The sequence below is a fragment of the Ammospiza nelsoni genome, chromosome 3 (genome assembly GCF_027579445.1).
Source record: "Ammospiza nelsoni isolate bAmmNel1 chromosome 3, bAmmNel1.pri, whole genome shotgun sequence".
NCBI lineage: Eukaryota > Metazoa > Chordata > Aves > Passeriformes > Passerellidae > Ammospiza > Ammospiza nelsoni.
Genome location: NC_080635.1, coordinates 69,284,693 through 69,312,198, shown reverse-complemented (window position 1 = coordinate 69,312,198; position 27,506 = coordinate 69,284,693). Strand labels below are relative to the sequence as shown.

General features: G+C 44.9%; 1 protein-coding gene and 1 long non-coding RNA gene across 4 annotated transcripts; one reads left to right on the top strand and one right to left on the bottom strand.

The window, feature by feature from the left end:
* Positions 1–1,316: 1,316 nt before the first annotated feature.
* LOC132071690 (uncharacterized) lies at positions 1,317–12,074 on the top strand. Its single transcript, XR_009418176.1, has 4 exons — positions 1,317–1,526; positions 1,613–1,737; positions 4,937–5,114; positions 11,502–12,074. It is a non-coding gene; the product is annotated as an uncharacterized LOC132071690 (long non-coding RNA).
* Positions 12,075–12,573: 499 nt separating this feature from the next.
* On the bottom strand, positions 12,574–22,977 carry DDO (D-aspartate oxidase). Of its 3 annotated transcripts, XM_059469377.1 has the most exons (6): positions 22,775–22,977; positions 20,308–20,414; positions 18,269–18,474; positions 17,972–18,080; positions 16,994–17,170; positions 12,574–14,488 (listed from the first exon to the last, which is right to left on the bottom strand). In XM_059469377.1, exons 3-6 carry the CDS (start codon positions 18,438–18,440, stop codon positions 13,921–13,923), a joined length of 1,026 nt encoding a protein of 341 aa, XP_059325360.1. In that variant the 5' UTR covers positions 18,441–18,474; positions 20,308–20,414; positions 22,775–22,977; the 3' UTR covers positions 12,574–13,920. The 3 variants fall into 3 exon arrangements, with proteins under 3 accessions (XP_059325360.1, XP_059325362.1, XP_059325361.1); XM_059469379.1 differs by lacking the exons at positions 18,269–18,474; positions 20,308–20,414 and having other exon boundaries at positions 17,972–18,064; positions 22,775–22,850; XM_059469378.1 differs by lacking the exons at positions 17,972–18,080; positions 18,269–18,474; positions 20,308–20,414 and having other exon boundaries at positions 22,775–22,864.
* Positions 22,978–27,506: the final 4,529 nt, after the last annotated feature.

Genomic DNA, 27,506 nt, shown 5'->3' with positions numbered 1-27,506 from the left:
AAGATAGAGAACAAAATAACAATGGTAGAGAATGATCTCAGGAAATCTCAGGGACAATGAGAAATCTTATCAGGGTTAGCATGAGAATCAGTGAGAATTAAGAAAGTCCCTTAAACAGTCTCACTTCTTCATTTAACAAGTGTATTATAAGTCAATTCCTCCCCCAGGAACTGGCTGCAAAGATATGTGTGTGAGCAAAGCCTGTTGAGAAATAGAGCAAATTAGAATTTTAGCATGATGCATGAAACTCCAGTCCAGCTGGAGGATGGGCCTTTCTGAGGTGATTGCTGGGAAATACAGCGTCTGCAAAGTTTCATATCTTTCGCAAAACATGCTCTCTCACTGAGTCAGGCAGCAAATAACCTCCCCTGCTTGCTCTCCTAAAGCAAGATGGATGGTGTTAGAGGGACATTCATCAAGCTGGATCCAGCTGAGCACAAACTGCTGCCATGAAACGCAAGGAGTAACTGGAACAGCGACTCTGAGTGTGAGCGTGCAATTTCTGCTGAGAACAGGGAGCTTCGTGCCCTGATAACCAAAATCAGACATTGGTCTTGCAGTATCTACTTTTTATGTAGGTACCACAGAGCTACAGCTCCCTCAGTTTCTCCTGGCAAAGTCTTTAAACTGTTAAAACTTCTCTCTCATTTACAAATTTCTCTGTAGTAAGAGCCCAGTGCTAAACCTCTATAAAGAAAAAGTTTAATACAAATGAAATTTCATTGCTTCAGTGCTATCTTTGCTGCTTACAAATTACCTCTTGCCTGGGATATTGTTGGTAGTGAAATCTCTCCTTTGCAGCAGTTATTTAATGTTTCTCTCTCTTATGGCCATTTTCAGTTCAAACACCTTGCCTACCCCATTAATCTTCTACCTCCATCCACTGTCAGGGCTTTTGTTTATCTTTTGGTTAGTTAAAATGTCTGCCCAAATCCCTGTGCAAAATTAAACCCCAGGCAGGAAAAATGCCACTAGGAGCCCCTAGGATTCTCCAAGGGCTGTTAATACAAGTCAAACCTTCCTCCTATAAAATGAGTAAATGAATAAAAACACTCTTTTTGACTCTGGGCTCTGGACTTGATATGAGCCACTTGCCAAAATCTACAGGACAGAGCAAAGGAAGGGTTTTTCCCTCTCCTTCCTCCTACACTCCTGACTAATGCTTCAAAAATCAGTGACGTTGTTCCGTGCACTTGAAAACAGAGATGTTCTGTGTAGGAACTTCCACAAGGACCGTGTGTCCTTCCCACAGAAGATGTGTGTGCCACAGGTCCTGAGTCTGTAGCACTCAGAGCTTTGATCCTGGCCCAGTTTATTGCCTTGTGCATTTATGTGCGAAAGCTCTGCCATAGCCCTGAGGAACATGGAATTAAAAGTCTGTAGTTCCCTGGGTGGCTTCTCAGTGATGGCTTTTGTGCAAGCCTGGTTTCAGTTCCGTTCCTTGAAATTGCAGCTAAAAATCCTGGAAGAATTTCTTTATGCACCAAGTGACAGACCTCTGTGGAGCCTGCACACAACTCTGCCAGGTAGGTACAGCCCTTACTTCTTCCCATGCCTTAAATCCCATTGAAAACTATGAAATAATCTCTTTGTCTTATCTTTTAAATGCTAGCAACAGCGAAGTAAATTGGCTGTATTGGTCTATTACCCACTTACCGCTGCTGAGAAATACGTGTCTGAACAGCTGTCAAGGCAAAGCTGTGTGAATCATTAAAACGCCTTCTCAGCTCGCCACTGGTAAGTTTGAAGATAACACCTAAAAAATATATATTCATGCAGTCTCCCATTAGCTCTCATCAAGCTCGTGGGCCGTTTAGGCAGCTTAACACAAGATTGATCTTGCTGTTCAGCAGCACAGCACGAGGCACAGGCAGAAGCTGTCTTTCCCTCCAGCTACAGAGGGAATCGAACAGCACAGCCTTGCCGTGTGCTCCAAATGGAAGAGATGGTTGATAATTATTGGCCTGGAGAGGGGATTATAGCTCAAGGTTTACCTGTGAGTCACACCCTTGTGTGGTTGCACTCATCCACACCTGTACCTGTGCACACACATTCGCTGCAGGAAAGAGAAGAAGAATAAGAATGAGACGGCCCTTTGGGAGGAGATGCTCTGCAGCTCTCTGCTACTCCCGGGCCTCAGCTTTATTTATTTAACCCTAATCCTTGGGGTATCTACAAAATACAACTGTTGCCTCCAGAAGCTGTGTTTCAGTCCTGGGTAGGAATAACAGTGCTTGTACAGCCTGCCTTTTATTAAATTGTTCAATTATTCTGAACAAGCAAAATTCTGCCTGCTTTTTAAAATAAGGGCTGGAAATTTTATTGAAGAGATATTAGTATAAAAATCGAAAATGTATTGCCATTATAAAATAAAGACACTCCAGTTTACAGGAATTAAGTGATAACTCACATGCAGTTCATATACTGTTGCACAAAGATTTTTTTGATATCAGTTCATCATCTGTATTTCCCCTGTATCTATATTGTAATCCTAGGCAGATATCCAGCTTTGCTTAGAAATTACCCTGTGTTTCTATTAAAAATCCTATTTTCTGTATGTTTTAAAGATTATCTTAGTGTTATTCTGGCTTCAGCTCTCTGCTTTTTTTTTGAATGCAATAAATTTGACTTATATTTTTACACTTCTAAGCTTAAGGATTAATATCTTTCATTAAAAAGTGTAATTTGGCATAGGGATTAATCTATAATTGTCAGAGTTTGACAAAACACCACAGCTGGAGTAGTAATGATGGCTCTAAGAAATTACATAATCCTTTTTATTAGATGTTTTTAATGGGTTTATATAGAACAGTACAAATGCCAAAGTATTTATATAGGGGATGGCAACAGAACTGGAACAATGGAGCAGATGTCACTGAGAGAAACCTTCCTTCATCTGCAAGCACTCAGGGAAAAGGGGTCTCCAAGAGGGGATGAGGTACAAGCCAAAGCACTGGAGCTGACAGGGAGAAGAGCAGTAGCAAAATATTTCAGGTAGAAGATTCACAAACAAATTAAGACCCATAATTAATGAACTATTCACTTTTTCCATGGTCTGTCTTTTAATGTTGTTTGATACACTGGCATGTGTCCATACAATTTATGCATCATTAAAGGCGATAGGAAACAATAAAAGCTGGGAGTGGTTGGCAACATCCTTGAGACCTGATGGATGAAAAGAAGATTTCCTAGGATAGGAGACTTTCCAAAATGTTCAGGACCAGTATGCAGGCCAGTTTAATAATATGCATCCACCTATAATAAAGGTCTCATCCACATGTCTGGAAAGCATCTCATTTTTCAGGACATTTTAAAATTCAGTTTTTATCTGTAACAAAAAGGTTGTTTTTCTGAGCTATTACCATGTGGTCAGCCAGTCCTCTCCTCCATCTGGTTGCATTTCAAAGTCTTAGATACAGTCCTAACAAGGAGGAGAGAAATGGTCTGCCCTCAGCAGAAAAGATCCCACAGCTCCCCTGCAGCTGAGCAGCCTGTGTGGGAGCAGACGGTGAGGATAAAACTCAGTGTTCTTCCCGCAGGCTCTTTTCCAAGCAGTTTGCCCTCAATGTCATGTGGAGCAGCATCAATGATGCAGAGACACTGCTATTGATCCAAGTGGAATAACCTCCTCAGCCAAGAGTTTGTATGTAGGTTAGGTGCTACCACAGGGCTCATCCTTCCAGCATGTGCCTCCTTGCAGCGTGTCTGCCTCCTTCCTCAGCTCTGGATGTGGGAAGCAAAGGCCAGTCTGAGGTTTCAAAGATGCACTGGGAAGGACAGAGTGGGTTTGTGACAATACAGGCGCCTCTACTGGCATTGCTTCCAGTGAGGAACTCTCAGCAAGGATAATGCTTGTGGCTGTGCCCTAGCTCCTGGCTTGCTCCCGGGCCCCTTGTTAGGAGGAGATCCCTTTGCCAGAATGTATTGAATTTCCTCAGGAACAAGGTCGTTTCTCTGTACTCTATCAGCAGATAAAGTACATGTTTCTGAAAGCATAAAGGCTTTTTTGCAGGGCTTGCTTTGTGCCTCCTACTCTCCTGTCGGCAAGGCTGGAGGCAGAGCCACCAGCTACAGAGGAAAGCCTGCTCTGCTATCTCCCCATGGTCCAGCCAGCACAGAGTGGGGAGGAGTGTCTCACAGGACACTTACCTCCCCTGCAAGGCAAATTGAAGCCGTAGCTTCCCCTGAACTGTAGCTGGGTCAGTGCCAGAAGCCAGGCAAGCAAAGGAACCTCCTAGCTGGAGCCCAGGACACCAAGACCTGCAGGGGGACACCCCAACACTGGGACATGCAGAGCAGCAACTAGAAGAGACAAATTTTCCCCTTAACTTCTCACTTCTCCCTCAGGCTTAACACAAAGCAAAGATGATCACTGATATATAGTGGCAGGAGCCTTTAGGAATCCAGGGTTTTTTACTCAATCTTTGCGCTGAAGTGCTCAGCCTTACACTGCAAAGACAAACAGCAACAAGATTGCTCTCAGCAACCCAGACAAGAACATTTTAGTGCATAATTATGGATGAGATGCAAAAGGACGAAAAAGAGGGAAAACAGCTGTTCGCACAGAGTTTATTGCCATTCACTTAAGAGGCCCATTAAATGCCAGAAAAAGCTATTTATCCTTCTGTTTGAGGCAATTATCCTGCTGCAAATCTCTGTGTCAATTCGTCCTGTGATTATTCCTGGAGTGCTGACACTGTGCAGATACACTCACCACACAGAAAAAAAGGTGCCCACCCAGGATTATAGAGGGATTTTCAGAAGCAGGGTAGCCAGTGCTTCTCAGGGGCTTTACCTCTGTAGAGAAGGTAGAGAAGTGGGTTGTTTCTTGAAGTCTTTCCCTGGAGTTCAGCTGCCTCTTCTTCTTTATTTCAAAAATACCCTTTGAGCTTTTTTATTGGAAGCACACATTAAAGTGGGATTGCTCTTCTTGTAGTCACAGCAACATGGGATGTGAGAAGCCCAAATCCATTTCTTCATATGCTCACAGGAGACCAGCTGTCCCATTGACCAAGAAATCAATTGACTCACCAGGCTGCAAGGTCTGTGCAGAGGAGAGGCTTCATCTCCTTGAAGCCCAACCATGTTCTTGTTTGGCAAGGAGGGAAGCAAGTGTGAGTGGTTCATTCCTCCCCCCCTCTCCTCTGGCCTGCTCAGGCCTTTCCACAAGAGATTGGTGGTGAAGCATACTGGGAACTCTTGGAAAGCGAAGGTGGGGGGCGGTACTGACCGTACCAGGAACTCCTGCTGCCTTATCAAGGTGGAAGATGACAGCAGGAATAATCAGTCACCCCTGACAGCCCTGGAATGTTCCTTATCTGAAAAGTAGCTCAAGTGGAACAGTACCATCCTCACTGGAATTTCATAAATTCCAGTAATACCCAGATTGCAGCCAGGATGAAAATAGATCAATGGCTTAAGCCAACCATCTCATGGCCCTAAAGCCAGTGGTCCTAAGACAGACTCTGAGCTCTTCTGGACAGCAGTGGGCTGTATCAGTATTTCTCTCTGTGTGGGATGCCTCGCAGAGTGCCCGAACTCTCAAGTTTGTGAAATTCAAAGAAGTGTCACCTGGCAACAGAACCTGGAATGATTTCCCAATACTTGAGGCTCAACACCCCACCTCACCCCGTTAAGAAATGCCAAAAAGATATTAGATATGAGTGTTTCACTGATTCTCAAGGGAAATGTTTTAGTACATATACCTTTGCACTTATACATTACATATCTGTGCCTGTGTGTGTATTACCTTTGTATGTTTGCACACACATATCTGGGGGTGTGTATTCACCTGGGCATCCTCTAGCAAATATAGTATGCATGTTACTATCTTGAATCCTTAACAGTTATTACTGTTTGTAGTTGATCCTTGGCTAATCTAACATTTAAGTGCTTCTAGATCCTTTAGACATAAACAATTGACCCTGTATGAGTCTGAGATAGGATCCAGCCATGTGTGGGCACCTCTCTGAGAAGCAGTCTAGCAAGAAGGGAGCTCACTCTGAATCTCATGACCCACCAGAGAGTCTTCCCTAACCTTTCCTTCCTTACCCCTTTTTACATCCCTGGCCTCAATATAAATCACTCTAAATTGATTCTAATTGGTTATTCTTTATATGTATTATCCATGCAGTATTAGAATAAGCCTTTAATATTGCATGGATAATATATATAAATTATATATTATATATCGGGCTTTGCTTGACTTTTACATTTGTATTAAAGTTTGTTTTCACTAATATATTTGATGGTGATCCTTTAAGCAATCTAAACTACTCATTTGTGTGACAGAGAAGCTCCCTCCATGGCTCTATTGTGTTCCCTAAGGGAAGGGTTGTTTTTCAGAAGTTTGTTTTAGCCAAAATGCTGACTGAGGGCTCACACACAGGTGCTTCTGAAACACCAACAGCTGGCTCAGTAGCTTAATTGTCTGATGACATAGAAAATAAACAAACCTCCCCTCCTCTGTTTGGCTTGCAAATTGAAGGAAAGGCTAATGTCAGGCTTAGATATCCACTGGTTGACTGGGACTTTGGAGAAGCTGAATCTAAAAGTGGGAGATGCGACAATGGTGAGAGCACAGCACATGATGCACATGGTACATGTCTCTCACTGTGTGAGAAATATATTGGCCTTATGGTGGTTAGTGGACATTAACAGGAGCAAAGTGATGTGGGGCAGTGCTCCCCTAGTGCTGGCTGCTGACAGTGGTGTAACACAGTCTCAAAGGATGAAAGCAAAACACAGGAAAAATATTCCCTTGAAACTACTTTTACTTTTGGAAAATGTAAAAGAATACAAAAAATACAAAACCATTTGTATGAAATTGCTCACTTTCAGAAAATTTCTTCCCCCCTTCTTTTCTCACCAGCACCTCCCTTTCTTAGTAAGCCTGGCTTTTGACTCATGCCTGCTTCTCCTTCTCCAAAATATGTAATTTTTACTTCTTCATTGAGAAAAATAGACATGAGGGGGAAATTCACAGGAACAAACCAGTCCATTTCAGATCTTGAAGCAGCAGTAATTTCTAATAACCTGAGCACGCAGAATGGTGTCTGGGCTCACCAGGAGCCTGGCTGGGAGCCAGTGGACACATGGACCAGGATGCAGCCCCACAGGGACTGCCCCACAGGATGTCCAACCCGGGCATTACTTGAGAGGCTGGGGGACCCCAAGAACCCACAAAATGAGGAACTGAGGACACTTGGCTATCCAAGACAATGGTTTCCTCTCCAGCCTTCTGGTGGGGGAAAAACTCTGTGACATGCTGCTATAGCAGCAGCTTTACCTAGGATTAATATTATGATTATTTGGTTGGTTTTTTTTTTTTTTCCTTGGTGTTTTATATTAACAACCACTTCTGGTATGCTGCTACCTTCACATTTATTATACTTCTTTTAAATGTTCTCCATAAATCCATAAAGGATCTACGATCCTTTTTCAAAGCTCTGCTGAAGCACCCAAATTCCCCAAGCCCTGTAGGTATGTAGGAGCCCGACAGGCACCCAGATTTCCACTGAATTAAGCATCACTGCATTTGCTCTGAAATGGTGCGAGGTTTTTTTTCAGCAACTGCTTGATCCAATATCTCCCTCTGGTGGAAAGTAGGGAATATAGCAGCATAGATTAGAGCAGCGGACAATGTAACAATAGTCACTTGATTGCTGTGAAAACAACAAAAATCTCGGTCCACTCCATGATGTTATCTCTAATTGCTACATTTATTCCTAAAGAATTTGCAGTTTAGCTCAAATAGTCCTTGACTGGAAGAGAATGGTAATGAATGGTGAATGCCAATTTTCCTGTATTTTCCAGACATTTGTTTTAAACAGAAGCAAAAGCCTCTATCAAGAAATATGACTTTATGGCATTGTTTCTGTGAGGAAAATCAACAAAATTTCCTGTTGCAGAAAACTATTATTTTGTGCTCAAGCTCTAAAATCTATCACACATCCCATGTGCTCTCTGGAATTGCAAGGATTGATAAAAATATCTCAAAATATAATCGTTCTCTTTCTATACCACAATTACACCTTTGAAGTTCCATGTGAGTGTGCCAGATTGGTTGCCATCTGCCAGGGGTGCCTCTTCAGTGTAGATCAGAAAGTGTGGATAAGAAGGAAATACTCAAGCACAGTTTGGATAACTTATGTCCAGACACGCATAGGCTTAAGGAACAGCAGAGGGATAAAATGCTTTGCCCAGGTGACAGCAAAGTCTTTCTTTCAGGACACCTTTCATCAGAACGAGGAAGTCAGGGAGGTTTAATGAGCCTTCCACTCTTAATCCTCTCCCACGTGTGAGTGTTTCTCTGACACTTGTTCTGTGATTCCAGATGAAATCTACAGAGCTGATGCGGCAGCACAGAGAGATTTAGGGTCAAAACAGAGTTTTGAAAATTCCTCAGCTGCTGGCTCAGCTTCAGCTGGAGCTGGAGAGGCAACAGAGGCTGCAGCTTTGCTTCAGCTCCTGGCATGAGTCTTGGGTGAGGAGCAGAAACTCAGGGATGGCTGATGAGATATTGCTGGAGACCAAAACCTGGGGCTGGGCAGCTGAAGCCAGCCAGGACTCATCTCAACAAACTTCAACTGCCTGAAAGCAGTCAGTGACAGTGAGCTGGCCTGAAGGCTCTGAAATAGTGTGACTCCCCTTTGTGGGCAGGTGCACAGCTGGCACAGGGCAGCATCACTATGGATCTAGGATATATTTTAGATTATTTAAATTTTCCATGCCCAGGGAAGCATAACAGAAGGATGTTCAGTTATTCCCAAAATATTAGGGCATATTCTTGGCAAGTTGAAAGCTTTTGGAACAAAAAGATGAGGTTTCTGAATAGAATGCCCAATCTTTTTGTGGTATGACTTTAACCAGGGAGAAAACCTCTGTGAGAATGAGTAAGATTTTAAAAAGAATTTCAAGCTAGAAACTGGTGAAGTGAAGAGGAAGAGAGGAGCAGAGAATCATGACCACATTTGTTTAAAGGTGCCATTTTGACCTCATTATAATTACAAGTCAGAAACATCAGACATATTCCAGAAGGAAGATAACTACTGGGTCTTGTAATAGCATGATAAAAATTACATGGGAAAGAACCAAAATAGATCCCCTCCAAATTAGGAAAAGGACATGAACTCTGTCAAATTAAAAGCAGAAACAGAAAGGAAGACTAAAAAACTATTTTGAGACAAAAAGCCTCCTCTATCCCAGCAGGAGCCTCCTCTATCCCAGCAGGAGCAGGGAGCCTGCTGGAGGGTTCTGCAGGTGACCAGAGTGTGCAGTCAGCAGATGATCAAGGTGGCAAAGGAGTTTGAGAGGAAACACATCCTAACACAACAGCTAAACAGATTACTTGTGTCTGTGTTCAGCACAGAGAAGATTAGTGAAATTCCCATAGCAGAACCATTTGTTAAAGGGATAATGCAGGGAAGCTGCCTCAGATTGAAGGGTCATTAGATGAGGCTTTGGAACAAACAAATGCAACGGATAGTAGCAAATTCATGAAAAGCAGATGTTACTTGCTTGTGGGTTTTTAAGGAATGCTAATGGAAATTATTGCACTATAAGAGCCAGTGTATAAGCTTTTACTTAAAACAGCCAAAGAAAAAGGATGGCAATTGATGCTCTTTTCTTTTAAGTGCTGAAAGGGATCTAGAGAAATGCAAGCCATTAAATCTGACACCTGTGGCAGGCAAACAGCAAAAGCCATAGTAACAGAATAGTTGCAAGGAGAAGACAGACTAAGAGGGGAGAATTGGCAGAGCTTTGCAGTGAGAGCCTATGAAGCTGTGCTCCACCACCCTCTGACAGCTTCAGAGGAAACTGTGAAGCTGCAGATGAGAGCAATCAGCTCGCTGTGATCTGCTCAGCTGCTGGAAAGCCTTTAACATCTGTCACCAAGGACCCATTAAGAAGCTAATCTGGCACAGGGTAAAAGGGAAGATCCTCTCATGAGTCAGCAACTGCATACAGGACAGAGAGACAAGGTAAGGATAAATCACCCATTCTTCACAGCGGAGAGAAGCTGCCAATTGCATCCTAGAGGGATCATGTAGGGCCAGTGTTCGTCCACAGACCCATCGGTCAGGTAAATGACTGATCTGCTGGTGGTACCAGTTTGTTCAAGGCAGTAAAATGCAAACTGCCTAAAGGAGTTGCAAAAGCCATCTCATGAGTTTGCACAAAGTAACAGCAGTTGAAAATCAGTATAGCCAACAGCAGAGAAAAATACTGGCTGATCTGGGAGGAAGACTGCCTCACTACCCAGCCACAGCCTCTGAAACACTTAGTACTACTCAGGACAGGTATCTGGTTGCCACTTAAATGCTTACTAATTACTTGAAAGCATTTTAATATATTATGAAGTGAAGAGGGGTCATAGAGTTATGGAATGGTTTGGTTTGGAAGGGACATTAAAGATCATCTAGTTCCATCCCTTGGCATGGGCAGGTTCACCTTCTACTAGACCAGGTTGCTTAAAGCCCCATTTAATTTGGCCTCGGATGCTTCCAGGTATAAGGCATACACACCTCTTTCATTTTAAAGCATTTCCTTCCAAAAAGTCTCTCTCCAACTCTCTTGTAAGCCCCCTTTAGGTACTGGGAGGTGCTGTAAGGGCTCTCCAGAGCTGTTTCCTCTCCAGGCTGAACAACCCCAGCTCTCTCAGCCTATATACATAGGAGAGGTTCTCCAGCCCTCTGATCATCTTCATTATTTCCTCTGGACTCCCTCCAGCAGGTGCATATTCTTCTTATGTTGGGGTCTCCAGGGCTGGATGCAGCACTTGAGGTGGGGTCTCACAAGAGCAGAGCAGAGGGGCAGAATCAACCTCCTCAACCTGCTGGTCACTCTGCTTCCATGTAGACAAGGATACAGTTGGCTTCCTGGGCTTTGAGCACACATTGCCAGGTCATGTTGAGCTTCTCCTCAACCAACACCCCCAGGTCCTTTTCCTCAGGGCTGCTCTCAGTCCATTCACCACACAGCCTGTATTTGTGTTTGGGATTGCCCCAGTCCAGACACAGGACCTTGCACTTGGCCTTGTTGAACATGACAAGGTTTAACAAGGCCAAGTGCAAGAAAGTTAAAGACAGTCCCACCTCTCGAGCCTGCCTTTAACTTTCTTGCACTTGGCCTTGTTGAACATGACAAGGTTTAACAAGGCCAAGTGCAAGAAAGTTAAAGACAGTCCCACCTCTCGAGCCTGCCAAGGTCCCTCTAGGTGACATCCCTTCCCTCCAGTGTGTCCACTGCACCACACAGCCTGGTGTCATTGGCAAACTTGCTGAGGGTGCACTCACTCCCACTGTCCGTTACAGACAAAGATTTTTAACAGCACCAGCCCCAGTACTGGCCCCTGAGAAATATCTTCACTTGGGACACCAGCCCCTCCTTGTTGACAAGAACAGGGTCCAGCATAGGACCTTGCCTTGTTGGCTGCTCTATCACTTGGAGGAGGAACCTTCTGGATTGCTTATGCTTCACTGTGCTGTCTTCTCCAACAGATAACCCCATGAGGATCAGGGCTTGTGAAAGTGAGGCAATTATGTACTACGTAAACCAAGATTCTTCAAGGTGGGAAAGAGTCTGAGAGAGTGTATGGTGGAGCTCTATAAACTCAAATGGGACATGGAGTCACTACCTCTCATAACATGCAAGAAAGAGGCATCAAATGATGTTTTTAGGTTCAAGACAAAAATGAAGGCAACAAGCTCTGCTCCTGGACAAAGAAGTTTCTCCCTTTACAGAACCTGTTTCCACAGGATGTTGGGGAGTATAGAAGCACCATAAATGGTTTTAGAAGCAAGTCAAAAACTTTGTGGAAGATAAATCATCTGAAACACTGAGCTACCCCTCAGATGAAGAAGACCCTAGACCAGAAGTGGCTGTCCTCCCTGCTGGCTATGAGCAGAGGATAAGCTTTGCAGCCAAATCTGTTTTTGACACTGTATCAAACAGTGTTTAGAAGTAGATTAGAAGAAACCCCATCACCCTGCAGAGAAGTGCACAAGCACAGCTTTGATTTCTTATGGGACTATAATCACCCTATCAGCATTAGTAGCATTTCTTGCTCCAGGATAAGCTACACTGTTTGCTATTATAAAGCTTAAAATAAAGATTAAGAAAAAGAGTCCATTCTTATATTCTTTTTCCATGTATTTTTATGTTCTGTGTTAGCTGAGGACAAAGCTGCAGTTTGTCAAGCCCTACGCCAACACTGCTGCCAAAAGCAGCAGCTCTGCCCTCTCATACCACTGGAAAGGACAAATGGGGGGGGGGACAAAGGGGGGAGTGCAAAATTAGCTTTCAGAGCTGAGAAAATGAGGATTCTCTTTTTCATTCTTCTTCATCCTGTTGAAGGCAGGGCTGGCTTAGGCTGGTCCCAGGTGCTTATTGACCCATAATTTAATTTAGTGATGTTTCTTCTGACCACTGTCCCTTGCAAATGATAACTGTTCTCATCCCCCTGAGAACAGCAGGAGTTGGTAGTTGAGTGTGGCCTTTCTTGGCGCTGTCAGGCCATCCCAAATGAAAGAAAATCCCTTGCTTATGAAAGGAAACACTACAGAAGTGACCTTTGCTCCATTATTAGAACTTTATTTATCCGTTAATTTTAATCACAGGAATTATTGAAGGATTTTGAATGGTTTTGTAATTCTATGGACAAAAAAGCTAGACAAAAATGGATGATAACACTCTCAAGTGAGCCATTAAAGATTTAATGAGTCATTTAATCACTAAGAGTCAGACTTGTACTTTGATGGTAAGATCCAGTTTTGGGGAGTGATTATCTTCAGACATATCAAAGGGTTTGAATTGCTGAGGAGAGTGTAAAGCCCAGCAGAGCCTCTGCCACGGAGTGAGCAGAGGACTCGGCTTTCTTACAGCAGAGGAGCTCGCTCCTGTCCAGTTACAGACACATTTTTCTTTAGAGTGTTTATCCAGTCTTAAATGGCTCTTCTACAAAACCAATGATGGTGTTAGAATCCTTGTTGGTTTGTCTCCAATTTATTCCTATCAGCTGTTGCAAGGAAATCAGACAGTGTTGTTGTGAAGTAGAAAAGGGATGCTGTATTCCCCAGCCCACTCTGAAAAATCCTCTTCAATAGAACAAAGGCCATATCAATGTTGTGTGGGGGAGGAGGGGAGGGGCCGGGGGGGAAATCACTGGTGTTTGAGAGCAAAATCTGAGGGCCTTGAAGGGAAAAAACAGATTTGCAAACTAGCATGAGAAAAGACACACAAAACTGTAGCTCATGTGGGCCAATATTAGCAGAAACTTTAAGTTCCCTGAGGTGCAATATGAGCAAATACAGCGATGGGTATTACAGACCTGCTCTTAAAATCACACTTGCCTGGTCACTGTGTGTGACAGTGACCTAACACTGCTTTCTATAAGAGCTGACCTGGAGCATGTAATGCAGCACTGCAGTGCAGCACTGCATGGGGTTTTCTTTTCCTTTTAAATCCTATAGACAATGATAAAATTTGTCAGCAAGGCGGCAGAAGCAAGGGCAACTCTAGATTAAATTTGGTACAAGAGGAGACCTTTTTTACTATTTTTACTAAATCTGAGACTACTGCATCTGACACCCTTTAGATGCAGGTGCAGAAATGCTAAATTGATGTTATTTGTATTATATTGCAGCAATCTGATCCCTGTTATGTGAAGAGTATTTATGTATCTTGTCTTCTTCACATGAGACTAAGATAAATGCCCAGGGCAGATGGAGGAGATGATCAGCTGGGCTAATACATGGATCAACACATCATGCCTTTCCAAGGTGGTTACAGATACCACTGAGTATCTGCACTGGAACAAGATGTTGACTTAGCTCCCTTCTATACAGTAATGGACCTAAAGTCCAAGCTGCTGCTAGGAGATTCATCATTAGCTGTAAATGGAAAAGGAGCCTCTGGGATTCAAAGCTTAGCCCTTGATGAGGAGGCTTGCAGAGCAGAAATGCACTCTTCCACCAGGAGAGCAGCCTCTTTGGCTGTGCCCCTGTGCACTGAAAAGCCACCTGCCCCATGCCCATAGTTGTGGACCACTGGGAGCTTAATTCCTCCTTGGCTCAAAACCTCTCTCTGCACTCTCACAGACTGCCTGGATGGCCTCAGGCCCACCTTCACCTCCATATCCTGAGCTCCCTGCAGTGAGGGCTCAAGGGAGCAGCATCTGTCAAAGATGTCTCTAGTAGTGCCAGCATCAGGGGAGAGACTCCAGCTCCCCTTTTCCCTGGTTCCCCCCAGGGTCACTCTGTGTATCCCTGGGTAGATGTAAGTTAAGCCATCTCCATCCCGGATGAACTGTGTCACCCAAGGAGCGTGAACCTTGAGTACTTGTCCCCTGACAGGGAAGAGCTGCTCGTCCCCCACCAGCTGGTGGGCTCCCATGCCTGTGCAGTTGACAACGATGTCATATTCTCTGTGCAGCTCCCACAAGTCTGCCACTTTCCTGGTGTACATCTGGGTGCCAGTTGCTTTCAACCTGCAAAAAGACTCCAGAAGTGAGGCAGAAAAGAAACCCATATGTAATTATGATGAACATTAAGCAAATGAGATAGATTGCCTTTGCCTTTACATACTGATCAAAACGAAACAATAGATAGGACAAAAAGCAAAGAAAATGCCATGGGGGTTCTGTTTGTGATTTATCTGCTTTGATCAGAAGTATCTAGCCTGGTGGGGCTGGAAAAAGTAAAGCAAGTCGAGCAGTTTTAGAGAAGGGTCTGGCATCAGACCCTAGGCAAACAGTCAGGTCTTCATGGTCTGATTCATTTCTGTAGCAGTATCAAGATTTAACAGCCCAAGCAAGCTGGGAAACAACAGATTTATTTACCAACTTGCTCATGCTAGTGGCAGAGCTATTGTCCTACACTCCTTTCAATGTGCCTGTTATACGCTGCCACACTCATTCCCAACTCACCTCCTGAGCTACATAGCCATCTAATGCCATGCGCCAAGCCCTAATATCCACACTAAGGCTGGGCAGATGTGGCACAGGACCCCCAGGGTGCCCAGAACCTTCTGGAGCAGCCGCCAGCAGTCACCCAGGACAGCTCAGAGCACTATACATACATGTCTGCTCTTCAGTGAAAGTCACCTCTTCTTGAAATTCATTTTTGAGCTCAATTTCATGCCAAATCCTCCCCTGAACTTGCCTGAATTTTGAAGCCCTTCCCTGTGGAAAATCACTGGTATGAATTGGAGTCCCTGCATGCTGTCAGCTGGATCCCATTGCAGGGGGTTTTTGCTGGAGATTTTAGTATAAGCAAGTCAGGAGACAGGTCTGTGATGCACTAAGTGGAAAATCCCATCCTCTGCAATATTCTAGAAGGTGGCAAAGTCATCAACTCTACTGTGAAGGCAGTGGTTTCCCACAAAGCAGTGAGTGAGCCAAGAATCCAGGGCATAGTTGATGCTCTGGGGCCTGATGGAGCAGGACACTGAAGCTGTCTATGAAGAACAGGGGAGCTCTCACGCAGCAGCTGTGACTGGGCAACTTGCAGGAAGAGTTCCTAAGAGTTGTAACTGGGACTCTGTCACCACGCCATAAAAAAATACACCAATGAAAAAACCTCCTGAAAACTCCTGAATTCGGGCAAGTAAGCAGGAAAAAATTCCTGAAGTCTATTTTTGGCCAAGCAAGGTGGGCACAACAAAAATTTTCCTTGTGGATTGCCAGGAGAATGGTCTATAAATACTGTTCAGGTCACTAGGGGTTTGAGAATTAGTTACATGTTTAATATTCTCTCACTTCTCATCACCAGGGAGAAGAGAAAAAAAGGAGCTTGATCATCTCATTAGACTACATCCTTTGAGAAATAAGACTACAGCAGGAATAAGGAGGGAGCAGAAATCACATGGCAGATACTAAATGGGTTGTACAACTTAGCGGTCCTGCAGCAGAAATTTGCTTCAGTTAGGCAATGAAACATGACAGATCATGTGTACCAAGTAGATGGCACAGACCTCACATGGCACTGGTGCCACAGGAGAACTCCCAGCCCGCTTGGCTGCTACAAGAAGAAATGCTTTTTCACATTTTGCAGTGTGATGAAAGGCATCCAAGTAACCAGCTGAGCTGGCAATTTGTACCTTGGTGTCAGTACACATCTCTTTACTTAACCCCAAATCAGCTTGCAGCCAGTCTCTTTCTCTCAAGAGGATACAGCCATTTGCTCACTTTGGAGGTACTTATTTGGATTAAATACTTACCCCAGTATGTCCCAGGGTGTCAAAGCCCTTTTAGATCTGCATCCTGTCTCTCATATGGTTCTCCAAAATTGAGGTATTGGGGGGAAACTTAAAAATTTGGAAATCGGCAGATTTTCTAACTTTGATGTCAATCCAGGCATGAACTCTGAAGCCATCACCCATCTTATGCTGGCAAACTTTTTCAAGAAATATGTTACAAGATGATGGTAATTAACACTTTGGAGGTTTTTTCGTCTAAATGGATTAAGAAATTACTCCAATTGTTGAACAAATTTGAGATTAATTGGTCCAGCTACTTCATAAGAGCAAAGTCTTCACAATAAGACACCTTCCTAGATGTGCTTATTTTCACAGGCACTGGATGCATCTTCAAAAATAGAGGGTTACTATTTGGGAAGTTTGGCAAATATGGAGCAGCCAAATGTTTTCTCAGGACGTGGCAGGCTCCTGATGTACCTTCAAGGTCTGGCTGGCAAAGCATGGCCCCGGTGGCTACATTGGCCCTATGCCTAGGGTTGCTCACACTGCAAGCCCCACTGTACAGAGACACTGGGAGAAAGTGGACATTGCACAAATAGGGCCTTCCACATTTAAGAAAAGTTCTGTATTTATTTCCCGTGCTTCTCCCCAAGCAAGAGCTTCTTGCATTTTCTGCAATGAGAAACAGCCTTTTCCCAGTTTTGTTCAAATCTAAGGCTCTCAAGGAAACCCTGTCTTGTCACCAGTGCCTCTGCCAGGGTTTCCCCCTGTATGCCCAGCCTGCAGCAAACCCTACCTTTTCTCCAGCCACAGCAGGTAGGGTGGGCAGTCACATTTCAGGGTTGTAAAGGCCTGACCAAATCGGTGCTGCGGGAACTTCTGGAGTTCTGCTTCGGACATTGGTCGAAATCCCAGCACAATATCTGACCAGAAAGGTAACTCCTCCTTAGGAGGGCTTTTAAAGATCTGCCAACTAAAAAGACAGAGAAAAATCTGGAAAACTTCACTGTTATTACTCTGCCATGTTATGTGTCATGGCAATCTTAGAACAAGCCCAGGAGCTCAGAACCTCTTTCCCCCTATCAGAGCAGCTCTGCAAGGCTAACAGAAATGGGGAAAAAATGCTGCTTGCTCCTGCAATACCTTCTGTCTGGGCAAAGAGGCAGAAGGTCAGCACAGCTGAGTGTGAGGATGCAACACCAGGGTAAATAAACTGCAGAGAGCCCTTCCAGTGATGGTGTACGTACAGAGTGCCCTCATACAGTGTCCCCACCACAACTGCAGACACCTGGCAGGACCTGGTGGGGCCACTTGCACACCTGTTCACCATTCCTTGGGTATCCACAAAGCTACAGAGCGCTCAGTCTCAATACTCTGAGGCAAATTTCTCAGTACATAATAGGCAGCATAAAACACTCCCAACTCACACATCCCCCAGTAGAATCCCTGTACCCAGTTGCTGAAGCTGGAGGATCCTGCAGTCCCATCCCTCTGGAGATGATCCCTGCTGCAAACAACTAGTTGGTGACAGTACGGAAAACAATGGTTATTAAAAGAGATTTGGTGCTGGTCACACTTGAGTGGGTTTTCTTTGCACACCTGTTCCTGAATTTTGCCTAAAAATACATCATATGTGAGCAGCTACAATGCAGTTTCTTGGGAATATAGACATAAAAGCTATTCCTTGAAGGGAATACCCCTGAATCCAGCAAAGAAAACCTGCTCCAGAACACAGCACAAATGCACCAAAGGCTGCCCCAGGGGCTGTTCTTACCCAGAGACCAGGTGAATGCCAGCCTCTGATGCCTCGGCTGAGTTGCTGATGGCAAAAAGGTAAGTGAAGGTCTCTTGGAACCACTGCTTCTGCCTGTGGATTGGTGTGTCTGCATGTGAACAAAACCAAATGTGCAGAGAGGAATAATGCAAAGAGGAGAAGCATTCAAATGAGCGTCAAGGATATGGGACAGACAGGGAACACAGGTGAAGGCATCTTTTTTTCCTGAGCCTCTATGCACTGCTGCACAGAGCTGCATGAGGTGCCATGGGCAGTGCTGCCCTGAATTGAACGAACCTGGGTAGATATGAGGGATGAGCATCCCAGCTGCCACATCACTCGTTGTGTTGGGGCTGAACTGGTCTGAAAGGACTGTCACAGAGCAGCTGGGACAAGTCTCTGTGATGCACAGTGCTGTGGACAGGCCGATGACTCCTGCACCCACCACTGCAACCTTGGGTGAGGCCATCTCCAGGATGCAGAGAGAGGAGAGAGGTTCCTACCTGCATTTGGAAACAACATATCACACATCACTATCATCCAGGGCGAGTATCAGGCTATGAAATACCCACATGAGATGTAACATAATCTCTCCCTAACAACTAATTAACTGCTGCACACAACCAGGACTGTGGCTAGGTTTAAAAAATCAGCTTTTGATATGACAAAAAAGTTTTGAAAAGTCTTTAAGCAGCAGCCACTACCTCATCCTCAGCAGATCTGCACGTGCACCACTAGGGCTTGGGCTGGTTTGGAGAAGGTTTCCTCAATAAAATCTGAGGGAGTAAGGCACTCATCAAGTTTTCTATTGTGTCAGGTGCAAAAGGCACAGACCTCTGGAGAAATTGACTTTTTTTAAGCTTGTTAGGCCAAAAGGTTACTTGAACATTGGGATCTCCAGCAGTGAGGGTTATCACTGCCTGGGCAGTGGAAGCAAATCTCACTGGAGGTCTCCAATCCATTCTTGGTCCTTGTACTGCCAGCGTGACTCACCACCTTGGACAGATTTGTGGGCATTCAAGGCTGCCATGCTCTCTCAGCAGCACATGGCAGCCCCCAGGTGCCAGCCAGTCCTGCTGCTCCAAGGGCCTGTATTTCTGCCTCTCTCTGCATTACTTTATAACTTGCTTTATGTCCTGGGCTCCACTCCACTCCTCACCTGCTGACTGCTTCTCCAGGAAGCGCAGTGTCTCTATTTCCCCTGTCCTGGGCAAGTTTTGGAGCTGGCACCTGTCCTGAGGAGTGGCACACAGCTCTTGGTAGACAGTCACCTGGTTGCCCATCCCAGTGAAGTGCCAGCCTGTGTTCCTGGCCATGGCCAGCTCAGGTCTCACACTGGTGAAGGCACCAAGCAGAACAGAACCATGCAGCTCCATGCACCCTGCAAACTCCCCAAAGCCAGGACTAAATGGGCCCAGGAGAGAGAGAGACTGGGCAACCTCAGAGGTGATAAATCCTTTAGCAGCTTTGAACAGGTGAGTAGGGGTGCTCCTGCTGGGTCAGGCACCCCTTCAATAGGTTGCTGCCCAAATCTGACCAAGGATGTAGGGGGAGGATCCCTTCTGCCTATGACTAATTTTTTTCCTGGAATAGCTACAATATTCACTCTTGGAGAGAAGGCTGAGCGAGACAGACCTTCAGTTGTGTGCCCTGATGGTTCTGGTTTCTCCTATGGGGCTTGCTTACCAGTGACTAGAAATCCAGCCTCACTAATTGCTCTCTGAGAACTTTTACTGGAAACCAGTGCCTGCACTTTACAATGACAGGCTGATTTACCATCTTCCGGTGGCTTTTGGCATCTTTGATGTAAATTTAGGCAAGACTGACAACCTGGAATTATGATAGGTCAGGTTTATTTATGAGATCCTTGTTCATAACTGTTCACACAGCTTCTCACTTACCCCTGAGGTTTTACTACTTAAAATTTGATGTCTCTGCTATGTAAGAAGGGAAAGAGCAGCAGGAATTGTTGCCTGTCACTGCATTCCTTCTGTATCACAGCCAAGGGTTGTTATAACCCATCTCCTTCCTCTCTGGGCAATGCTTAAGTTTCTTTCTGTTAATTATCACATCTTCTTTTACAAGCTGACTACAGAAGTGCCTGCACAGCAAGGAAGAGGACACAGTACAGGGGGGAAAATGGACCCTGGAGCAGAACTGCTGGCCTGCATGGCTGACACCCAGAAACCCAGTTTGGAAAAATGCTGTGGGAAGGGAAAAGGGAAAGTAAGGAAGAATGTAAGCAACGAGAAATTGGGGGGCTGGGTAATAATTCTGTAATTACTGAGGAAAACCGGTTCTGAGAAAGGTATCTAAATACATCTTTGTAAACAAACCTTCTCACTCAGAACTGGCAGCTGTGGAAATGGCGTGTGGCTCTCAGAGTGCCCAGTGAGCCTCCCAGCAGTCCATGGACAAGCACAGCCCTGCTTTTTCAGCTGCCCTGGAACATATGCAACGGGTACATTATCCACCTGCCAGAGATGTGCTTTCAGTTGTCCCTCACAACTCTCCTTTGCTGAAGCCCTTGGACCATGGTGGAGATTGAATTTCCTGACTGACCTCCCTGTCCCTAGGGAAGAAAGGGGAGCTGTGGCTTAGTGGAGATTTAGGTTTCACAAGTCTACCCAGTTTCAGATGGGATTTTTGCAGATGAGCCAGTTTGATATCAACTGATCCCTGTGCTGCAAAATCCAGCGAGGGCAGGAAGGGGCTGCTGACAGTGCTGGAGCCAGTGAGAACAGCTCAGAAGACCATGACAAGCACCTGTTCAATGCACCACTTTTCCTGCACCTACTGCTGCAGTCCAGGAACACAACAAGCCTTCATGCGAAAAACTAACTGGGTGCAAAGCAGAGGCTACACACAGCTTGTATGAGCAAGCACAGCTCGGGCTTTGCAGAGCTACTGATCCTGCTTTGAGTGCAAGGCCCACCTATGGCTCTGCCCTGGCAGCATGGCCTGCAGTTTGCTGGGTGGAGGGCAGAGAAGGAGAAACTATTTTTAGCTGATGTGGCAGCCCAGCTTAGTCCCAGCAGGGTTGACACTTCTCATCCCCTCAGACAGGCCTGAGTGTTTTGCAAAAATCAGCATTTAAAAAAGCAGATCAGATGCAGTAGCTCTTGGGGAGGGACGTGAATGGTGACAGGTATTGTTTAGCTCTCTGTCCCTTCACAGTGTACAAAGAACAGGATAGAAGCCAGAGCTACCTGGAGCTGTACTCCCCAGCAAGGAGGACACCAGTTGCCTGATGTGGGTTTCATGTCCCTGTGACCCTCCTGCTTCTCCCAGCCAGAACGAATTAGTTTTAAAAATACTGAGATACTTTGTGATGTGACTTCACCTCTCAACTCCCAAATCTGAAGAGACAATGTCAGCCGCATGTGACACAAGGGGGTCTTTATTCTTTCTTGCTTCAAATAGCTGTATGTCACCACTAAGTGCCACTAACTTTCAGCTCTAACATCACTCTGGCAGTGGGTAACATGGCCAGTATGGATAAACACACTGTTCCCTAGCACACACACACACACACACACACACACACACATGAATGTGCACATCCACTGCCAGCTGCAGCTGCAGCCCACGGCCACGGCAGGCTGGATGCCCTTAGCTTGTGTCGCAATCTGGCTGGCCTACCAAAATAAGCATATTTACACACCCAAATAAACAGTGGAAAAAGCCCAGCTGAACTGTTGACCAGAAAAGTTAGAACAGGAAGTAACTAAAGAAAACCAAAACCTGTTATATTTGAAGGGCTTAGTTTGTGTGTTTTTTTTTTTTTTTAACTGACTCTCATCATAAGTGCTGAAACACTGTTTTGAATAGTGTGAAGCCTCTGGTACTGGGGAGCAAAGGCTAAAGCTTTTCTGAGCTTCTGGAGAGGCTCCTCATCCACCAGGGCAGCTGTACCCACTGTCCCTGTCAGTGCAGGCCATGGAATAATTTTTCCCTTCTTTTTTTTTTTGTTGATCACTTTTGTTTTATCACTTCCCCAGTTTACAAGCACCCTTGGTGTTACTTCCCTTCACATGACCCCAGAGAGGGGTTTTTCTGGGCAAAGACTGATTTATTCTTGGGTGTTTGCTGTGGAGGAGCTCCTGATTTTGGCCTTTTGACTCTGGCCAGGTCCCCTTTCTGCTCTTTGGGCTGCCCTGTGAGATGTGCATTTAGGAAGTGCTGCAGGAGAAAGGCGAGGATGTTCTTTCCTCACCGAACAAAGGACTCTAGAGGCTCCTCGGGATCCCCTCAGCCTTTTGGCTCACACTGTAGTGCTGCCAGAAAGCAGGACTCACAGGTGATCACAGAGAGCCACTGTCACAGGGGATCCCGGAGGCCTCAGCTGCTCCTTCAGGCGGATTGTTCGCAAGCATGGGACACACCTCCGAAGGGATGGTAGGGATACCCCTCCATCAGCCACTTGCAAGAGCTGCCTACACCAAGAGCACCTACACACGCTTTCCTCCCAAACGGGAGAGGAAATCAATCCTCTCTGCGATCCTCGCTCCCCAGGGCTGACATGTCGGCGCTCAGGCCGGGGAAGAAGGGCACAGGGAGCAGCTGCGATCCCGGGCCTTCCCCCCCAGCTAAGCCCTGCGGTTCACCCCTCCCGCCGCGGTGTGTGGGCCGAGCCCTCCCTGCCCGGCTCCGGGAGATGGGATCTGCCCGCGGGAATTCCCCACGCAGCCACTGTGGGCGCTTCCCGGCCCTCGGCAGCAGAAGGGCTCCGGCATCCAACATCTACTTCTTCACTTAGAAGTACGGTCTGGAAACAACCCAAGCGGGGAGAGCAGGCGATACCTGGTGAGGAGGAGGCCCCCGGTCCCGCCTGGAAGAGCCGGCGTCCCGGGCAGCGCGGGGGCCGCCGCACCCTGTCCCGGGGCGCTCCGGGGCCCGGCTCCCGCCCCGCTGGATGAAGGAGCTGTTTGTGCCCAGGCCCAGGCTCGGGCCGCCTCCGGCGCTGGCAGCGCTCCCGGAGCGCCCGGCGGCCTCTGCCAGGGCCGGGCTCTCTGCCGCCTGCCAGGACTTTCCCCCCTGATATTCCGTCTGGGGGAGGCCCAACGGGACCCGCTGTGCTGCCCGGGGTACATTGTCCTTTGCCGTCCCTCACAGGCAGTCATGTCCCAAGTGCTTTGGAGCTGCCTGAGGATTGCCACGGCGCTGAGCGGCCAGGAGGGGAACTCCAGCCACCACAAGTCGGTGCGGAACGAGCGGGCTCCTGCCAGACCGCAAATCCCCAATGAGCGCAGCCAGGCAGGGCTGTTTTCAGCACAAAAACACGAGTTTGTCAAAAACAAACCTCTCTGCAGGAGCTCTGGGATGAAATTGCATGCCGTACACCCCGGTTTATTACCTCCGGGGTACTAGCTGTTGGCAGGATATTTTGGCTAATATTTGACAGCCTGAGCATTCGTCCCTGAACACTCTCAGCAGGACGATGTTTGCCAACCACTCCCCTCCAGCCCTGTCGAGCAGCATTTGCAAAGAATCTTCCAAGCAGGTGCCTTTTCTCTGTAGCCATTTGAATTCAGACCAGCAGCCATCCAAAGGGTGTCTGTACGAACAGCACCAGCGTGCACCACACATTGTGGATTGTTCTTGCCTCCCAGTCTAGCTGTGCTCTGAAAACTAAAGCCATGATACACTACACTTCACTGATCTCTGAGATACATAATTTTTTAAAGGATTTTCCCTTCAACAGTGACAGGAATTAGGCACAATTCTCCCAAATTATAGTATGTCTTGATTTTTCTGAGGATTCTGAAAATAGGGGACTAAGGGAAGGCAGCAGAGGAACAGAGGTTTGCTTGGTTAAAAGTTAAATTTTTGGTGGGCCTGCTGTATTGTAAAATGAACACTGGTCTAAGTCATTGCAGGGTATCTACAATAGGTTTGGAAAGGATTTTCACATATGGAAATCTACAAATATAAACGGAGGTTGTTGTTCCAGCTGAGATAAAAACTGCCTGCTACTTCTCCTGAGATTCCACTGCTTATTGCTTAGAATGTTGCCAAATTTGAATGACTTGGATCAAAACATTCTGTGACAGATGTTTGTGCAAACCTGAATGTTTCAGGGAATTCTCAGTGTGTTTCTTCCTGAGAATAAGATGCAAGAAATTCAAGCTGGTTTGGGATACCTAATCTAATAATAATATTATTGAAAAGAATCTTCTATGGGCTAAAGTACTTTGCAAAGGTGAACAAAGACATTGTGTTTGGTAAAGTGCAAGTCATGATTTGTCTGTTTGGGGAGAGACTGCCAGCTTTCTGGCCCAGAACAAACACAGCCCTGATTGTGCTTGGAGCTCTTCCTGAACCATGACTGGCAGTGGCATCCCAGCACACCACCTACCCAGCTCGAGCAGTGCTTAAGAAGTGTTTCCTTTTACCTTAGCATTCCCTTTGCTTTGTGTGCTATCCTGAACAGAGCCATAACAATGGGCAGAAATGACCTCTCTGAACACAGCAGTGCTGACCTATTTCAGATCTTGTGAATGGCATGCACCATTTATCCGCCACTTCTTTAACCAGTTCAAGTCAAGCATCAGTGTCCATGGTAAGTTACTATTTCAGCAAGGAGTTTCAGCTGTGCCTCATTTTGCTGTTGTCCCATGTTATTTTCTTATTTCTGGGGGAATTCTCTGTCCATGAGGAAGAACCCAGCAGTGATGACATTCCTTTTGAAAAGCTTTGTGAAGATATTTACTGCGAGAGAGCTCAACCATTTAGGATGCTTGTTTTGCCATTTGACTGATTACCTCAGTCAAAACCACTTTTTAATCTCATCACTGGCAGTGAGGCTGTGGAGACAATCTTTACAAGAATCACCCCTTGATGCTGTTTTGTTCTTATTCCTATGGCAGTGTTAATAACTGAATGCCTATGAGCATTCCATAGCTGGATCCTACTTATCTGCAGCAAATACCCAAGCAGTATCCATGGCTTGTATGATAGCCAGGAATGCAGAGACAGAAGAGTGGGTTTTTCACTAAATGAGATATTCCCCATTTCTTCTGATTATTCATAAATCTAGGTTAGTAATTTTTTGAAATTGTTTTGTCCAGAAACTGGAATCTGTAATCACTGTTTATATACCAATCATACTAAAAAGGATATTTCCCCATATGAAGTATATACTTCTTAGGCTTTATTTTTCTCAGCTTAATTGAACTCAGTGCTCTTGAAATCAGTCTATCAGGCTTGATTCTCAGCTTTAGCAGCAACTATTTGGACCATTCACTCCAGTTACTTTCGGAGAGGAATGTAAATCACCTGGCAAGGATGCATTAAGCCTTCAAAAATGATGCAGCAAAGCAATGAGTGTAACTTGATCAGAAAACACAAGATTAATAAAATATGCATGGAAAGTTGAGTCATTTGCACTAATTAGAGATTTAAGGGAAGTGAAGAATAAATGGGCTCCTGAGACATTTTAAGGGGACAAATAACAATAGAGCTATGAATTGCTGCAATTCTTATTTTCCTTGCACTTTGAGCCCCTCCAGTTCCCGCCTGAGGAAGCTGTAGTTAGTCTTCACATGCACTGAACACCATGTGCTTACAAGTACATTGTTCTGTCATTCCTGTGGTCACCTACTCTCTTCTGGTAACTCAAACCCATCTTTCAGTATCTACAGCTATTTTTGTCATTACTGAATATGTCTGAGGGACTGCTGCTCCAGTGAGTTTATACAAACAAAGGCAAGAAAGAATCATGTTTTTCCTGCAAATGAAATGCAAAACATGTCACATTTTTAATGCACCTTTTGTCATAGCCACCACTTAACACATTACCCAAATCTTGGTTTACACCTGCAAAGACAAACAGGGAAAAGACACAACGTAGGATATTTGCCATCCTAAACCATAGGATCTCCATGGAATGCCAAAACACCAGTCAGGCCTCTTTAAGGGAGTGTGAACCAAATTAAGAGTTGGTTATAGAAATTCATTAAATCAGGTAAAGATGTAAAGATTAAAAAATGTGTGTTTGACTTTATTCTTGCACATAATTGCAGATAATAAATACACATTAAAAAAAACCCATTAAAATGTATTGTATTAAATCCACAAATTCTGGGCAAACAAACTTTCCTACGAGTACATACTTCCCCCATGTAACCAAAAGACACACTCCATGTTACAGAATCTTGTACAAAATTATGGGGCTATCAGAACATAGATGTGTTTTAGTCTTTCTTCCTGTGAGAGGTAACTAATTGTCACCATGGACTAGAATTTTCCCTGATAGAATAAACTCAGTTTTTGTCAATACTCTATTTTCTTTTTAGTCCTTGTGTCTAATTTTTCCCCTAGGAATCTGTTCTAGGATTCAGACAAACATGTCTCAGATGTTTGTAAAGGGTGCAGGATGAATCCAGAGCCTCCTTTCTGCAGTCACAAATGCCTTTCTGGACCAAGAGTGCAGGCACAAGTGAGCTCACCTTTTCCTAAGCCTTTCCAAAAGGCACTCACAGGCCATGCACAGTGCTGAGCCCGATGCCACAGAGGCTTCCTGAGTGACTGCACCTGAGGGGTTGGTAAAATAAACCTGTGAAAGACACCTGAGGGGTTGGTAAAATAAACCTGTGAAAGACACAGGAGAATGCCAAGAGTGAAATCCTTCACTTCATGCCAGAGCTGGGATGTCAGGCCATTTTGTCTTCCCACAGAGCCACTACACAAAAGCCTTCTGCCTTCCAGGAGGCTTCACCCCTTGTTCAGACATTCAGGGTACCACCTAAAGCATATGATAACCACACATGATTTGCATAGCATTTTTTTCCTACATAGTTGGTTAAATTACAGAATTTTGCACAGAGAAATTGAATGAAGTTGTTAAAATAGAAAATATAAATATTTTTGTATAGCTTAAAAATACAATTTTGAAATATCAAACACATGTACTTACTATTTTTCCTTAGTTATCATTAAACTAATAATAGTTATTGTTATATTTAACCCAGAAAGGTAGGTCCTTAACAAATTGCAAAACTGTCTAATAAAACTGGATATCAAATTTTGGACAAAAATATTTGCCATCATGCAATAGTGACCAGCAATTAAGACAGACAAGGACTCTAATTCATTATCTCATAGAACCATTGTGTAACTCCAGAGACACTGATGAGCACAAAAAATTTGCACTAAGATAAGGATGACAAATACAAACATAAAAGGACTTGTGAACTGAAGTGGGAAACTATGAAAATTAATTCTTCTTATGAGCACTGAAATGAAAATATGCCCCATTGGAACAGAAGCATTTGTTCTCAAACTCAGTGCTCTTTTGCAAGAGGATTTTAAAAATCTATGAATATTTAAGAGAAAGAAATCAACTCACCCTGATTTTCCTACACTTATAATGCATGACTAGTGTTAAACATATTTTTGCCCATATGGAAAAAACAAGCAAATAGAAATGCTAGAGACATAGAGATACATGCTAATTCCTTTTTTTAAAGGTAATACTCTTCCTCAGGTTAAAGAAAAGGATACCCCAAGGCAATTTCTATGCTATTGATGCATA